At 36.1% G+C, this 16,018-nt stretch overlaps 3 protein-coding genes and 2 pseudogenes across 3 annotated transcripts in view; 1 reads left to right on the forward strand and 4 right to left on the reverse strand.

Moving 5' to 3' along the window:
* LOC141299823 (adenomatous polyposis coli protein-like) overlaps positions 1-16,018 on the forward strand; it is a gene marked incomplete at its 3' end in the record, with an annotated part of 204,026 nt that overhangs the window by 72,047 nt on the left and 115,961 nt on the right. The gene's annotated exons all lie outside the window — the stretch shown is intronic.
* LOC141299763 (C3a anaphylatoxin chemotactic receptor-like) lies at positions 1,031-2,012 on the reverse strand (annotated as a pseudogene).
* Positions 5,007-6,271, reverse strand: LOC141299764 (C3a anaphylatoxin chemotactic receptor-like; annotated as a pseudogene).
* Positions 13,625-15,125, reverse strand: LOC141299765 (C3a anaphylatoxin chemotactic receptor-like). The gene has a single exon (XM_073830146.1). The coding sequence runs from the start codon at positions 15,123-15,125 to the stop codon at positions 14,100-14,102; it is 1,026 nt and encodes a 341-aa protein (XP_073686247.1). The 3' UTR covers positions 13,625-14,099.
* The window catches only part of LOC141299766 (melanopsin-B-like), a 25,076-nt gene continuing 24,179 nt past the window's right edge, over positions 15,122-16,018 (reverse strand). The window contains exon 8 of the mRNA XM_073830147.1: positions 15,122-15,160. Within this exon, the coding sequence (XP_073686248.1) occupies positions 15,122-15,160 (39 nt within the window). The remainder of the gene's footprint in view (positions 15,161-16,018) is intronic.

The raw sequence follows: 16,018 nt of genomic DNA on the forward strand, positions 1-16,018 counted from the left end.
TTGGATTTGTCTGTGCATGTTTTTGTTTACTTTTAAAGGTTTGGTGCCCATCCACGTCTATGATAAGGCTGGCAGACTGCACCGGTTTTCATTAAAAATCTTTGTTTGTGTTTTTCTGAGGAAACAAAGTCACCTACATCTTGGATGCATTGGGGGTAAGCAGATAAACATCAAATTTTCATTTTTGGGTGAACTATCCCTTTAAAGGGACTTTGATAATATCTTGTGGCCACGGCGTATTATCACGCTAAGTTAATATGTTGATACATGACAAACTAGTCTAAGTGAACCAAACATGCCCGCTCTCGGTCACAGTAAATGCTTCGTTCGACTTTTCGCAAATCATCTACTCTTCCCTGTGCATAACCTCTGACCTACTTTCTGTACGATCTGAATTTCTGCACTGAATTTGATGTTCCGAATTTTTTTTTCTATTTGAAAATCTGCAATTTGTGTTCAATTTCAAATGTTCAGTATTCAAGTTTAAAAAAATCGAATTCAGAACTATGTTAAATGCCATATAATATTCAGTGTTGTGAAATGATACTTGTCAATAATTCAAATTTGTACAATTCAAATTCAAAAAGTATTGTCATAATATGAGCTCCATAGAACAAAGAACAGAAATCTAAAGCTTAACAAAACTATGAAGTTATTGAATACAATGTAATGAACAGTAAAATATTAAAGTCTGGATTGATATTACACACACAAAGCCATTGTATAGCATTAGAAGCTACTATCAGTAATGCATTATTTACAGATACTAGACTTTTGCATTTAATACACAGAATATTTATGGACATCAAAATAAGTGTCTGCAGACCACATCCTATCAGTAAACACACCATTAACTTCCTCAAAACTTACCGCATCTGTTTTGGGGAAAAACTGGAGTGGATGTTTTCTGCCAAAATGTGCTAAAATAAGGTACTTGTGCCATGTTGTTTTGCATATAATAAGTTTCAGTTTTAAAAGAAATAATCATTTTTGTTAGGATTCTTGAGAAGTTTATACAAGTCAGACGTCATCACATCAAGTGGAAAGAGTTTGGGTTGAAAGTGTGTAGATATGGCATAGAAAAATTGCTGAATAAATGTTGAGGCTGGGTGGATCGTGACGCTTGTGTTCCCTCCTCAGAGAAAACCCTTTCAAAAATGTCTTAGAGAAAGTTTAACCTTACTTTTAAAATCCTGCCCCATAAACATACAGTATGGGGTTCAGACAGCTGTTGACATACGCCAAAGAGATGGCCAACGGATCCACTGGCAAAGTTGCCAAGATACTCGCATCCTCTCCATATATTAATATCAAATCCACAATGTGATACGGCAGCAATCACAGGGAAAAAAAAGCCAAGATTACAGCCAACATGACGCAAATCGCTTGTCCAGAGAGAAAATGACTCCTGCCTAACTTGCGTGCGATGAATCCATAGCATGTTGTGATGCATATGAGAGGAACTAAAAAGCCAAATACAAATCTGATGATGCTTAACCTTTTATACATTTTTAAATTATCTTCATCAAATTGATGATGAAGGTAAGATGTTGTGTTATTTTCTGTTAAAGTCTCTCGTAACATCATGAAAGGCAGACTTATAATTAAAGCCAGAACCCAGGCCGCTACACAGGACAGTCGTGCAATTAACAGACTGCGATGATTTTGAGCCCAAACCGGTGTGATCACCTGAGTAAACCGATCCAGACTAATCAAGCTCAAGGTGAAAACACTGGCAAACATGTTGATGAGCATAATAAAGTAGAAAGTCTTGCACATGATGGATCCATACGGCCAGTGATCATGAAGAGATCTTTGTGCCAAATAGTAAAGAGTGGAAAGGCAGCACAAGAGATCAGCAATTGTTAGATTGAGAAACCCAACTGTATTAACAGTCCTCTTCATCTTCAATCCAGCAACATACAACACAAAATGCATTTCCAGGAACACAGAGGATCAAGGTCAGGGAGTAGAAGACCAGAGAAATCAACCCTCATTGGTTTCCTCAACATTTCATTAAAACAACACTGACAATCATCTCCGGTTGTAAAGTCTGTCTGGTTCAAGTGTTTGGGTTACCCTTCTAATATCACATACTGTCAATGTAATACTATAAATCATACTGTATTTAAAATGCTTTAATGCATTACTATTGTAGGCAACCAATTAAACTACTTTTAGTGGAAAGTATGAAAAAGTAAAATAACCAAATAATCAACTTACATTTGTCTGTGATGATTCACAGTTGTCCAGCTCAGGGTAGAATGTTTTAGTGCTGAAAGTTTTTTCTCTCATGTTTGAGACTTCTAACCACTTCATGTAAGAGGCTTCACCAACATTTCAAAGTTGGGAAACATTATGGTCAACAATGTAAAGCTGGTTAAGCTTTCACATTGCGATAAGACCCATGGGCTTGATTCCCAGGGAATGCATGAATTGAAAAAACTGTGTTTGTTTAATACATTATCATTATGTCAGGCTGATTGGGTTAGAATGGCAGACTTGACATTTTAAAAGGAGGGTGATGCTTGAAATCATTGTTCTTCCATTGTTAACCATGGTGAGCTGCAAAGAAATGCGTGCAGCCATCATTGTGTTGTATAAAAATGGCTTCACAGGCAAGGATATTGTGGCTACTAAGATTGCGCCTAAATCAACAATTTATAGGATCATCATAAATTCAAGAGGTTTAATTCTTGTTAAGAAGGCTTCAGGGCGTCCAAGAAAGTCCAGCAAGCGCCAGGATGGTCTCCTAAAGAGGATTGAGCTGCGGGATCGGAGTGCCACCAGTGCAGAGTAGTGTTGCTTTCGTCAATGAAAATTATGACTAAATATGGTCGTCAACGAACCTTTATCACGTGAGGAATACGAGACGAGACTAAACGAAAATGCTGGTCATGTGACGATGACTATAATAAAATGTATAATGCAATATCGTTGACGAATAAAAACGAGACTAAATGTGGTTTACAAAATAAAAACTATGCTAAAATGTCTCTTCATTTTCGGCGACGAAAACGAGACGAAACGAAATGTTATAACGTTAGATTGATGTGCGCATGCCCAGTAGCCAGAGCTGTATACCTTCTAGACTAAACCTCAGAAGATGTCACTTTCTCAAGCCCCACTCGCGGAATTATCTAGCTAGAAGACGACTACAGACAAAGTTAAGTCTGACACAGAGAAAGGGACCGATGGCCGGTCAGCTGTGGTTCGTCTTTGGGAGAAAAAGAAGAAACGACATACATTTTTTCCTACTTTTTAGTAATGATGGGAAAATTAAGCTTTTCGAAGCACCAAAGCGTTCCCCTCAACTGGATCGTAGAAAGCTTTATTACTCGAAGCTTTTCAACACGTTGTACACTAATGACATCTTGTGGTCAAAGCCAAAGGTGGAAAATGTTTCTTTTGCGTCCCAGATGTAGGGCTGGGAATCGATTCCAAAAAGAATCGAAGAAGGCAGTTGAAGACTTTTGTCGCTACTGTGCTGAATGTCCGCTCCACAGCCCCAAGGTAACATTTGGAAATCCCCTTATTCCTCTACCAATCATTGAGACTTAAATTGGACTGGACTGCCAAAATCCAAATGGGGACAACGATACATTCTGGTCATCCTTGACTATGCCACCCAATTCCCAAAAGCAATACCTCTCCGATCAGCCACCTCAAGGGCCGTGGCCAGAGGACTTGTTCAAGTCTTCAGCAGGGTGGGGATTGCAGATGAAATTCTTACTGGATTGTTGTTCATCTCTAGTGTGATGAAAGGGACCTGCCAACAGCTGAAGGTTAAGCAACTCAAAACCTCCATATTCCACCCCCAGACTGATGAGCTCATAGAGAGGCTTAACAATTGTTAAAGGGATAGTTCACCCAAAAATGAAAATGATATGTTTATCTGCTTACCCCCAGGGCATCCAAGATGTAGGTGAATTTGTTTCTTCAGCAGAACACAAATAAAGATTTTTAACTCAAAGCAGTGCAGTCTGTCAGTCATATAATGGCAGTGGATGGGCACCACACCTTTAAAAGTAAACAAAAACATGTACAGACAAATCCAAATTACACCCTGCGGCTCGTGACGATACATTGATGTCCTAAGACACGAAACGATCGGTTTTTGTGAGAAACTGAACAGTATTTATATCATCAAATTTTCATTTTTGGGTGAACTATCCCTTTAAAGGGACTTTGATAATATCTTGTGGCCACGGCGTATTATCACGCTAAGTTAATATGTTGATACATGACAAACTAGTCTAAGTGAACCAAACATGCCCGCTCTCGGTCACAGTAAATGCTTCGTTCGACTTTTCGCAAATCATCTACTCTTCCCTGTGCATAACCTCTGACCTACTTTCTGTACGATCTGAATTTCTGCACTGAATTTGATGTTCCGAATTTTTTTTTCTATTTGAAAATCTGCAATTTGTGTTCAATTTCAAATGTTCAGTATTCAAGTTTAAAAAAATCGAATTCAGAACTATGTTAAATGCCATATAATATTCAGTGTTGTGAAATGATACTTGTCAATAATTCAAATTTGTACAATTCAAATTCAAAAAGTATTGTCATAATATGAGCTCCATAGAACAAAGAACAGAAATCTAAAGCTTAACAAAACTATGAAGTTATTGAATACAATGTAATGAACAGTAAAATATTAAAGTCTGGATTGATATTACACACACAAAGCCATTGTATAGCATTAGAAGCTACTATCAGTAATGCATTATTTACAGATACTAGACTTTTGCATTTAATACACAGAATATTTATGGACATCAAAATAAGTGTCTGCAGACCACATCCTATCAGTAAACACACCATTAACTTCCTCAAAACTTACCGCATCTGTTTTGGGGAAAAACTGGAGTGGATGTTTTCTGCCAAAATGTGCTAAAATAAGGTACTTGTGCCATGTTGTTTTGCATATAATAAGTTTCAGTTTTAAAAGAAATAATCATTTTTGTTAGGATTCTTGAGAAGTTTATACAAGTCAGACGTCATCACATCAAGTGGAAAGAGTTTGGGTTGAAAGTGTGTAGATATGGCATAGAAAAATTGCTGAATAAATGTTGAGGCTGGGTGGATCGTGACGCTTGTGTTCCCTCCTCAGAGAAAACCCTTTCAAAAATGTCTTAGAGAAAGTTTAACCTTACTTTTAAAATCCTGCCCCATAAACATACAGTATGGGGTTCAGACAGCTGTTGACATACGCCAAAGAGATGGCCAACGGATCCACTGGCAAAGTTGCCAAGATACTCGCATCCTCTCCATATATTAATATCAAATCCACAATGTGATACGGCAGCAATCACAGGGAAAAAAAAGCCAAGATTACAGCCAACATGACGCAAATCGCTTGTCCAGAGAGAAAATGACTCCTGCCTAACTTGCGTGCGATGAATCCATAGCATGTTGTGATGCATATGAGAGGAACTAAAAAGCCAAATACAAATCTGATGATGCTTAACCTTTTATACATTTTTAAATTATCTTCATCAAATTGATGATGAAGGTAAGATGTTGTGTTATTTTCTGTTAAAGTCTCTCGTAACATCATGAAAGGCAGACTTATAATTAAAGCCAGAACCCAGGCCGCTACACAGGACAGTCGTGCAATTAACAGACTGCGATGATTTTGAGCCCAAACCGGTGTGATCACCTGAGTAAACCGATCCAGACTAATCAAGCTCAAGGTGAAAACACTGGCAAACATGTTGATGAGCATAATAAAGTAGAAAGTCTTGCACATGATGGATCCATACGGCCAGTGATCATGAAGAGATCTTTGTGCCAAATAGTAAAGAGTGGAAAGGCAGCACAAGAGATCAGCAATTGTTAGATTGAGAAACCCAACTGTATTAACAGTCCTCTTCATCTTCAATCCAGCAACATACAACACAAAATGCATTTCCAGGAACACAGAGGATCAAGGTCAGGGAGTAGAAGACCAGAGAAATCAACCCTCATTGGTTTCCTCAACATTTCATTAAAACAACACTGACAATCATCTCCGGTTGTAAAGTCTGTCTGGTTCAAGTGTTTGGGTTACCCTTCTAATATCACATACTGTCAATGTAATACTATAAATCATACTGTATTTAAAATGCTTTAATGCATTACTATTGTAGGCAACCAATTAAACTACTTTTAGTGGAAAGTATGAAAAAGTAAAATAACCAAATAATCAACTTACATTTGTCTGTGATGATTCACAGTTGTCCAGCTCAGGGTAGAATGTTTTAGTGCTGAAAGTTTTTTCTCTCATGTTTGAGACTTCTAACCACTTCATGTAAGAGGCTTCACCAACATTTCAAAGTTGGGAAACATTATGGTCAACAATGTAAAGCTGGTTAAGCTTTCACATTGCGATAAGACCCATGGGCTTGATTCCCAGGGAATGCATGAATTGAAAAAACTGTGTTTGTTTAATACATTATCATTATGTCAGGCTGATTGGGTTAGAATGGCAGACTTGACATTTTAAAAGGAGGGTGATGCTTGAAATCATTGTTCTTCCATTGTTAACCATGGTGAGCTGCAAAGAAATGCGTGCAGCCATCATTGTGTTGTATAAAAATGGCTTCACAGGCAAGGATATTGTGGCTACTAAGATTGCGCCTAAATCAACAATTTATAGGATCATCATAAATTCAAGAGGTTTAATTCTTGTTAAGAAGGCTTCAGGGCGTCCAAGAAAGTCCAGCAAGCGCCAGGATGGTCTCCTAAAGAGGATTGAGCTGCGGGATCGGAGTGCCACCAGTGCAGAGTAGTGTTGCTTTCGTCAATGAAAATTATGACTAAATATGGTCGTCAACGAACCTTTATCACGTGAGGAATACGAGACGAGACTAAACGAAAATGCTGGTCATGTGACGATGACTATAATAAAATGTATAATGCAATATCGTTGACGAATAAAAACGAGACTAAATGTGGTTTACAAAATAAAAACTATGCTAAAATGTCTCTTCATTTTCGGCGACGAAAACGAGACGAAACGAAATGTTATAACGTTAGATTGATGTGCGCATGCCCAGTAGCCAGAGCTGTATACCTTCTAGACTAAACCTCAGAAGATGTCACTTTCTCAAGCCCCACTCGCGGAATTATCTAGCTAGAAGACGACTACAGACAAAGTTAAGTCTGACACAGAGAAAGGGACCGATGGCCGGTCAGCTGTGGTTCGTCTTTGGGAGAAAAAGAAGAAACGACATACATTTTTTCCTACTTTTTAGTAATGATGGGAAAATTAAGCTTTTCGAAGCACCAAAGCGTTCCCCTCAACTGGATCGTAGAAAGCTTTATTACTCGAAGCTTTTCAACACGTTGTACACTAATGACATCTTGTGGTCAAAGCCAAAGGTGGAAAATGTTTCTTTTGCGTCCCAGATGTAGGGCTGGGAATCGATTCCAAAAAGAATCGATTCCCAGCCCTAGCTATCACGTCTCACAAATGCAGCCCAATCTCTGTATGTAGATAAGACTACATGTAAATTGATTGATAGAACTTTAACAGACTTTTTCTGGAAAAACAAATGCCATTATATGAAAAAGTCTGTTATACTAAATCCTTATAACAATGGTGGCCTAAATTTTATAGATTTCAATTCTTTAAATTATGCCTTTAAAGTAAATTGGCTTAATCAGCTTGGAAAAATCAAAACTCAAGCTGGTATATCTTTCCACGGCAAGCATTTTCATTTGCTGGAAGTATTACATTTTTGTTTATGTGCAATTATAACATATCCAAAATTCCAGTGAAGCTTTCAAATTTCCACCAACAGGTACTTTTGGCCTGGGCTTTAATATATAAACACAATTTTACCCCCCATAGATTTTTTTGGAATAATCAAAATATTTTATATAAAAATACATCTTTATTTCTTAGTCAGTGGTTTAATAATGGTTTAATTTTGGTGAGTCAGTTATTTAACAACAGAGGTTTATTAATGACTTATAGAGAATTTATTTCAGAATATGAGATAGCGGTTAGTCCAAAGGATTATGCCATTGTTATGGGAGCAATAACTTCAGGAATTATTATGATATTATGAAAAATAGCAATTTCTCCCCTATTAAAAATGCTTCTTCTTCTGACCCATTAGAGACAACTATAGGTAAAATATGTTTTGTTTTTTTTCTGTGAAAAAAGATAGAAATTACAAAATTAGGTCTCTTTTCATTGTAAAAGTTTCTTCTTTATCGCCTTTCATTCCTTATTGGAATAGTTTATTTAGAAATTTGAATTGGAAAAAAAATATGGTCCTTACAACAGAGGTTTTTTCTTACTAAGGTTAAAGAAGTATCTTTCAAACTAATTAACAAATTTTACCCTGTTAAATTTTATATGACGAAGTATAAGGTTAACATTGATACAAAATGTTCATTTTGTCAATTTAATACTGAAACTGTTTTTCATTTATTTTGCATGTATACTGTACAACTCTGGGAAAATATTGGTTTATTTATTAAGAATAATATCCAGCGAGATGTACCTATTACTTTTAAAGAACTAATTTTAGGACATTATGATTCTGACTCAACTAAAAGGAATGCTTGTTTTGTTATAAATTTAATTTATTTTCTTTGTAAATTGTATATTCATAAATGCAAGTTTCCTAACAACAAACCACATTTTTTTTTATTTTTTTTTTTATTTAAAATTTATTTAAATACTATTTCGTTGTCACAGAATAAGAAAGCTAGAAGAACTATTTCATTTTGGTGAAACTTTGGGTGAGGTGTCTCACCCTCAAGTTTTTATGTTTTTGTCATAAAAAAAAAGTTCACTGTTATCAGTTTGGTTTTTTGGAGGCACCATGCATAAAATGGGATGTAGACACTGAAAATATACTGTATGTAGTCAATTTAACTTAATACTACTTTATTGGCTTAAATATTCCACAGGCAGAATTGCCAAAGCAACAGAAAAATGTCCATAATTATACTAAATAAACACGAATCATGACAGAGGAAAGGATAAAATAAGAAACATATAAGGTGTAGAGTAATGTAAAAATATACACAGTGAAATAAAGTGCAACAATCTTAATACCTTGTATATAATACTACACAAATATTACAAAATAAACTAAAGACATGGTCAAAATCATCGATTTGTTTTCCACTTCTTTTGTTTCACCTTGGCTCTTTTAATAGGCTACTTTTACATTTTATAAGAGTATTATGTTAAGTATGCGCATGCGTTTTAATGACGCATTACGTCACACACGACGCGAAAACGTCTAACGTCACCACGCTATGCAAATTACACAGGCAGACCATACGTCACTTTGCGCATGCGCGGTAAACACATACGTGACGTAGGTACCTGACGTCACCGCGCTACAGTCTGCAGCGAGGAGTACTTGTCCCAGATGTCAAAGCGATTTTTGGACAGTTTCATAAAATGAATCAATTTGTGTTACGAAAACCATAAGAAATATTTTACTTACACAAATTAATTAATCTGTAAATAAACTTTTAAAAGTACAAGCATGATTTGTGTAGCCATAGATGATCAAAGTACATTAGGAATATTGTTAAATTGACTAATATTATTATTAATTAGAAGTGCTTTTGAAGCGGGAATCACTACAAAATGAACATGCACAAAACTACACATGTACATATTTAGTTGTATTATGATTTATTCTTAATAAAGAAGTGAATGACACTTGAAACCTGCGCAAGGGGTTTGTGTTGTTTGAATCAGAATAAGAGTCACGTTTGTTAAACTTGAATATATAATTTTTTTCTGGCATTGTCATGTGATGCTATTTTATTTATTTTATTTCAATCTATGTGTGTACTTCTAACATGTTTGGTAGGTAAAATATATGTTGCCATTTCAAATTAGAGCATATTCCATGTCTGGAATGGATGTATTCTTGAGCTTATAAGGTAACAATAATATAATAATCTTGTTTGAAATGGGTTTGGCTAAAAGAAAACTTTGGTTTCGTCTATACTACTAGGTACATATACTATATTGACTGGGTTAAATAAAATTGCATTACTAAAAATAGACTAAAATACAATTTTCATTGACTAAAAATTGACTAAATGTCATCAGTTTTCATTGACTAAAACTAGACGAAAATAGTCATGGGTAATTCTGACTAAAATAAGACTAAAATGCTCAGACTTTTAGTTGACTAAAACTTGACTAGACTAAAATGAGTATGAACGTGACTAAAACTAATAAAAACTAAAATGACAGCTTCACACAAAGACTAGACTAAAACTAAAACTAAAATCGGCCGCCAAAAACAACACTAGTGCAGAGCTTGCTCAGGAATGGCAGCAGGCAGGTGTGAGCGCATCTGACGCACAGTGAGGACAAGACTTTTGGAAGATGGCCTGGTGTCAAGAAGGGCATCAAGGAAGCCACTTCTCTCCAAAAAAAACATCAGGGACAGATTGATCTTCTGCAAAAAGTATGGCGAATGGACTGCTGAGGACTGGGGCAAAGTCATATTCTCCGATGAAGCCTCTTTCCGATTGTTTGGAGCATCTGGAAAAAGGCTTGTCTGCAGAAGAAAAGGTGAGCGCTACCATCAGTCCTGTGTCATGCCAACAGTAAAGCATCCTGAGACCATTCATGTGTGGGGTTGCTTCTCATCCAAGGGAGTGGGCTCACTCACAATCTTGCCCAAAAACACAGCCATGAATAAAGAATGGTACCAAAACACCCTCCAACAGCAACTTCTTCCAACAATCCAACAACAGTTTGGTGAAGAACAATACATTTTCCAGCACGATGGAGCACCGTGCCATAAGGCAAAAGTGATAACTAAGTGGTTCGGGGACCAAAACGTTGAAATTTGGGTCCATGGCCTGGAAACTCCCCAGATCTTAATCCCATTGAGAACTTGTGGTCAATCCTCAAGAGACGGGTGGACAAACAAAAACCCACTAATTCTGACAAACTCCAAGAAGTGATTATGAAAGAATGGGTTGCTATCAGTCAGGATTTGGGCCAGAAGTTGATTGAGAGCATGCCCAGTCCAATTGCAGAGGTCCTAAAAAGAAGGGCCAACACTGCAAATACTGACTCTTTGCATAAATGTCATGTAATTGTCGATAAAAGCCTTTGAAACGTATGAAGTGCTTGTAATTATATTTCAGTACATCACAGAAACAACTGCAGTTTAGCAGCAAAATAGGTGAAAACTAATATTTGTGTCATTCTCAAAACTTTTGGCCACGACTGTAGAAATAGCCAAAAATACATAGTATGGGTCAAAATGATTCTTGATGATATTTCTTTTATGCGCGAAAATCATTAGGATATTAAGAAAAGCTCATGTTTCATGAAGATATTTTGTAAATTTCCTACCATAAATATATCAAAACTGAATCTTTGATTAGTATTATGCATTGCTAAGAACTTCATTTGAACAACTTTAAAGGCGATTTCCTCAATATTTAGATTTTTTTGCACTCTCAGATTTCAGATTTGTATCTCGGCCAAATATAAACCATGCATCAATTATTTATCCAGCTTTCAGATTATGTATATTCATCATGTAAATTGACCCTTATGACTGGTTCTGTGCTCCAGGGTCATATATTGAGTAAAAATTACAAAGGGTAATGAGATTTATACTAAGTAGTAGGCTAAAACAACGCATCAGGCACGTTAGCCACAGTGATTTGATTGTCATCAATGTTTTATACTAAGTTTCTCAAGGTTAATGAGAACTATTTTTGTATAAATATAGTTAAGTTTTGGAAAGTTGGCATATCATGTGGTCTGACATAAACCCCATGTAACTCCATTTTAAACAGCATTCTTTTAGAAATATTACGCATTTATGAGCTCTTATTGAGAGACAATGTGAATGAACCGGAGACAGCAAAACTATGAAGAAATATGAATTTAAAAGAAATGGTGACAGGTTGATTACACACTATCAACTAACCGATTACTGTTAAATCCTGTTGCGTTTATTAAAAAGAAGAACATGCTTAAAGTGAAAATAACTGAGTTAAGGGTTTCCTTCTGAAGAAGACTCAGCAAAACACGCATCCTAAAAAATGACTGCTTAATTTTGCTTCTGTTCTTTTTAAGTCTCTTGTCGAAAACAGTGACTCAAACTACTTACGGTTTGGTGAATGGTGAAATTCAAAGGACTGAATCCAAAAAGTCGTCATTCATATGAAGTTCTTGTTGTTTTTCTTGAGTGGTAGTGGTTGATAATTAGTCAAAGCAAGACTGTTTTCACGACTTTTTTGTGCATTTACTGGTAATGTCAACACCGTGTTAAAACCGGACACATTTGTTTCTGAGGTGAGACATTTATGCTTGACGGAAAAAACATATATTGCATTATTAATAATAATAACAACAATATTACATAGGTTACCTACAGTTAAACTGGAACAAAAAAAATCGTGAATACCACAGGTTGTTATGAAAATTAACCATGGTTTTACCACAAACCATGGAAACCACAAATTAGCCAAGGTTTCACACAGGTACCGAAGTTTAACCATGGTATTTGTGGCTATCAATAAGACCAAAAAAAAAAAAAAAAAAAAGCAATTACTAAACTTTACTATAAAGAAACCATGGATAAATTTGTAATGATCACATTTAGGCTCAGTTTATAGTCTACTTCACTTGATTGTAGAGAAACCTACTATTAATACCACAGACATTCAAGTCAAGTATACCTTTTATTTGAAGAAATGAGAGACAGTATAAAGTCAATCTGTCATTTTCACAAAATAAATACCAAAAAGGGTAACCAGGACCAATACAAAGCTACTTACAAATAAACTAACAAAATGAAACATGAAATACTGATTTGGGTTTAAATAGTTTTATTATGTGAGAAAAGAGAGTGTGGAGTGATATGAGAGACATTTGAAAGGCAATGTAGGAAAATAAAACATTTGACTGAGACATAGATCAGTTATAGCCTGCAGTTTGGCCTTGTTAAATATTTGGCCAAAGAATGACACCGCAGTCTAATCAAAATCAAGTATTCCATAAAACCTAAATATAATGCTGAATCAACTTTGTCCAAATTAAAAGTCATTTTGAATGTTTAATGATCATGAAACAACATTAAAGTGAAAATATTATAGCAAAACTATGAAATGATTCAAGACAATGTCGTAAACAGTACAGTACTAAAATCTGGATTGATGTTACAAACATAATAATAGTCACTATTCTTAGCAGAATATGTAGTCTACAGTTCATACCTTTGCATTCAAGACAATTTTCACGTACAAGTTCAGCCTGTTGACCACATCCCATCAAAAGATACACCATTCATGACTTCCTCAAAACTTACAGCACCTGCCTAAAAATAGCATCAGAATTACAGACTGCAAGCTGCGTTTGAGCTTTCGGTACACAAGAAATCACTTTGTCGTGAAGAAGTTCACTAAAACCCTGTTAATTTGAAATAAAACTTGGTAGAAACAATACATCAAAGAATAACTTATTGTTACAAGAGCGGATACTTCCTATTGAAAAGTGCTAAAGTAAGCTGTTTGGCATATGTTAAGTTTCAGTTTTTAAAAGCAATATTTTTGTCAAGATACTTCACAGGAGTATTATTTAAGTCTTGTTTGAAAGTGCATAGGTTTGGCATGGAAACATGACCTAAACTCTGAATAAATGAGCTGATATGTGACCCTGGACCACAAAACCAGTCTTAAGTCGCTGGGGTATATTTGTAGCAATAGCCAAAAATACATAGTATGGGTCAAAATTATTGATTTTTCTTTTATGTCAAAAATCATTAGGAAATTAAGTAAAGATCATGTTACATTAAGATTTTTTGTAAAATTCCTACTGTAAACCTATCAAAATGTAATTTTTGATTAGTAATATGCATTGCTAAGAACTTAATTTGGACAACTTTAAAGGTGATTTTCCAAGTATTTTGATTTTTTTTTGCACCCTTAGATTCCAGATTTTCAAATAGATGTATCTCGGCCAAATATTGTCCTATCCTAACAAACTATACATCAATAGAATGCTTATTTATTGAGCTTTCATATGATGCATATATCTCAGTTTTGTAAAATTTAACCTTATGACTGGTTTTGTGGTCCAGGGTCACATATCTTCAATGCACTGAGTGCATTTGTTGTGACTGGGTGGATCGTGACACTTGTGTTCCCTCCTCAGAGAAAGCTCTTTCAAAAACACGTCTTAGAGAAAGTTTAACCTTGCTTTTAAAATCCTGCCCCATGAAAACATACAGAATGGGGTTCAGACAGCTGTTGACGTATGCCAAAGAGATGGCCAACGGATCCACTGCCGATGCCACCGAGGAGCTTGAATCCTCTCCGTAGATTGCTATCAAGTCCACTATGTGATATGGAACCCAGCACAGAAAAAAGGCCCCGATTACAGCCAGCATGATGCGAAACGCTCGTCCCGAGCGAAAGTTACTCCTGCCTAACTTGCGTGCGATGAATCCGTAGCATGTTGTGATGCATATGAGAGGAATCAAAAATCCAAACACAAATCTGATGATGCTTAACCTTCCAGATGTTGTAAAATCAGGTTCTTCACCAGCATGAAATGTGCAAACTGTGATGTTAAAGTCCTCAACAGTTTGTCTTAATATCATAAAGGGCAAGCTGAGCGCCAAAGCAAGAACCCAGGCCGCCACACAGGACAGTCGTGCAAGCAACAAATTGCGATGATTTTGAGCCCAAACCGGTGTGATCACCTGAGTAAACCGATCCAGACTAATGAAGTTCAAGGTGAAAACACTGGCAAACATGTTGATGACTATAACAGAGGGGAGAATCTTGCACATGACAGATCCGTACGGCCAGTGATGGTCAAGGAAGATCTCCGCCACGCTGAACGGTATGGAAAGGCAGCACAGGAGGTCGGCGGTCGCTAGATTGATAAACCATATTGTGTTAACCGTCCTCTTCATCTTCATTCCAGCGATGTACACAACAAACATGTTTCCTGGAACTCCGAGGAGAAAAGTCAAGCAGTAAATGACAAGAGAAAATTTCTTCAAGGTATTTTTCACCTCTGAAGACATGGGGTCTGAGTCATTTTCAAAACCCAGATAGTCATATTCACTGATGGATTCATTGAAGTAATCGTCTGTTATTGTCTGGTTCATTTTCTGAATTGCTGTTGTCCAAAGCCCTGTTTATCCTGTAAATATCACAGATTATCAGTCTCAAACATATATTTGATTAAACATATTTCAATTAATGTACTAAGCAGTCACTTCGCCACTTGACTTTTACAGCTCAGACATAAATGTCTTAAAATACTTGTACTCACCTCAGCAGCCGCTCTCTACTTACTAGCGACACTTGCCCCGCTCACCACTTTAAGGCGGAACCACAGGAAATGGAAGGAAGTCCTACTGATTTGACGAAACCACTACAAAGAACTCTTCGGGTAATTACATGGATACATTTCCTTATTAAAAAAAACATAATTTTCAGTATTCCATCTAGAATGCTGCTCTTCTAGCACAAACTAATGGATTTCTGAGAAATCATTTGACTATTCAGTCTCCCACACTGTTTCCTGTTTAAAGAGTGTTAAAACAAAACCACGACTTCAGCTGCACAAAGCAGCTGTGAATATTCTTGATAACTTGGTAAAAGTGCAGTGACCAGTGCTTATTTGCCTGCTTATCTGTGGAGAAGGCAGTCACCACCAAACCTCCAAATGTAACGTGTCCTATGTGTACTATAGTTACAAAAAATGGCTTATTATCGTCATGACTGTTGGCAAGTACCACATTCCTGAGAGCTGACGACATGTGAATCATGAAGCAATTTAATTGTTTATTTGCCTTACCAAATTGTATGACTAATTGGTTTACATTCAATGGCCCAGGAGTTTAACTCAATTTAGATAAGTGTCTTTTTTATCTTTTTTCCTGGAAAAAGAGTAAAGCCCCCTCCCCCTAAAAATGCTTAATAAAAAAATGGATAAAAAATGTATTATAATAAATATAGCTATTATATATATATATATATATATATATATATATAT

The sequence above is a fragment of the Garra rufa genome, chromosome 23 (assembly GCF_049309525.1).
Source record: "Garra rufa chromosome 23, GarRuf1.0, whole genome shotgun sequence".
Lineage (NCBI taxonomy): Eukaryota > Metazoa > Chordata > Actinopteri > Cypriniformes > Cyprinidae > Garra > Garra rufa.

Coding starts and splice junctions, on each gene's coding strand:
- LOC141299765 (XM_073830146.1), bottom strand. CDS start 15,125: ATGAACCAGACAATAACAGACGATTACTTCAATGAATCCATCAGTGAA.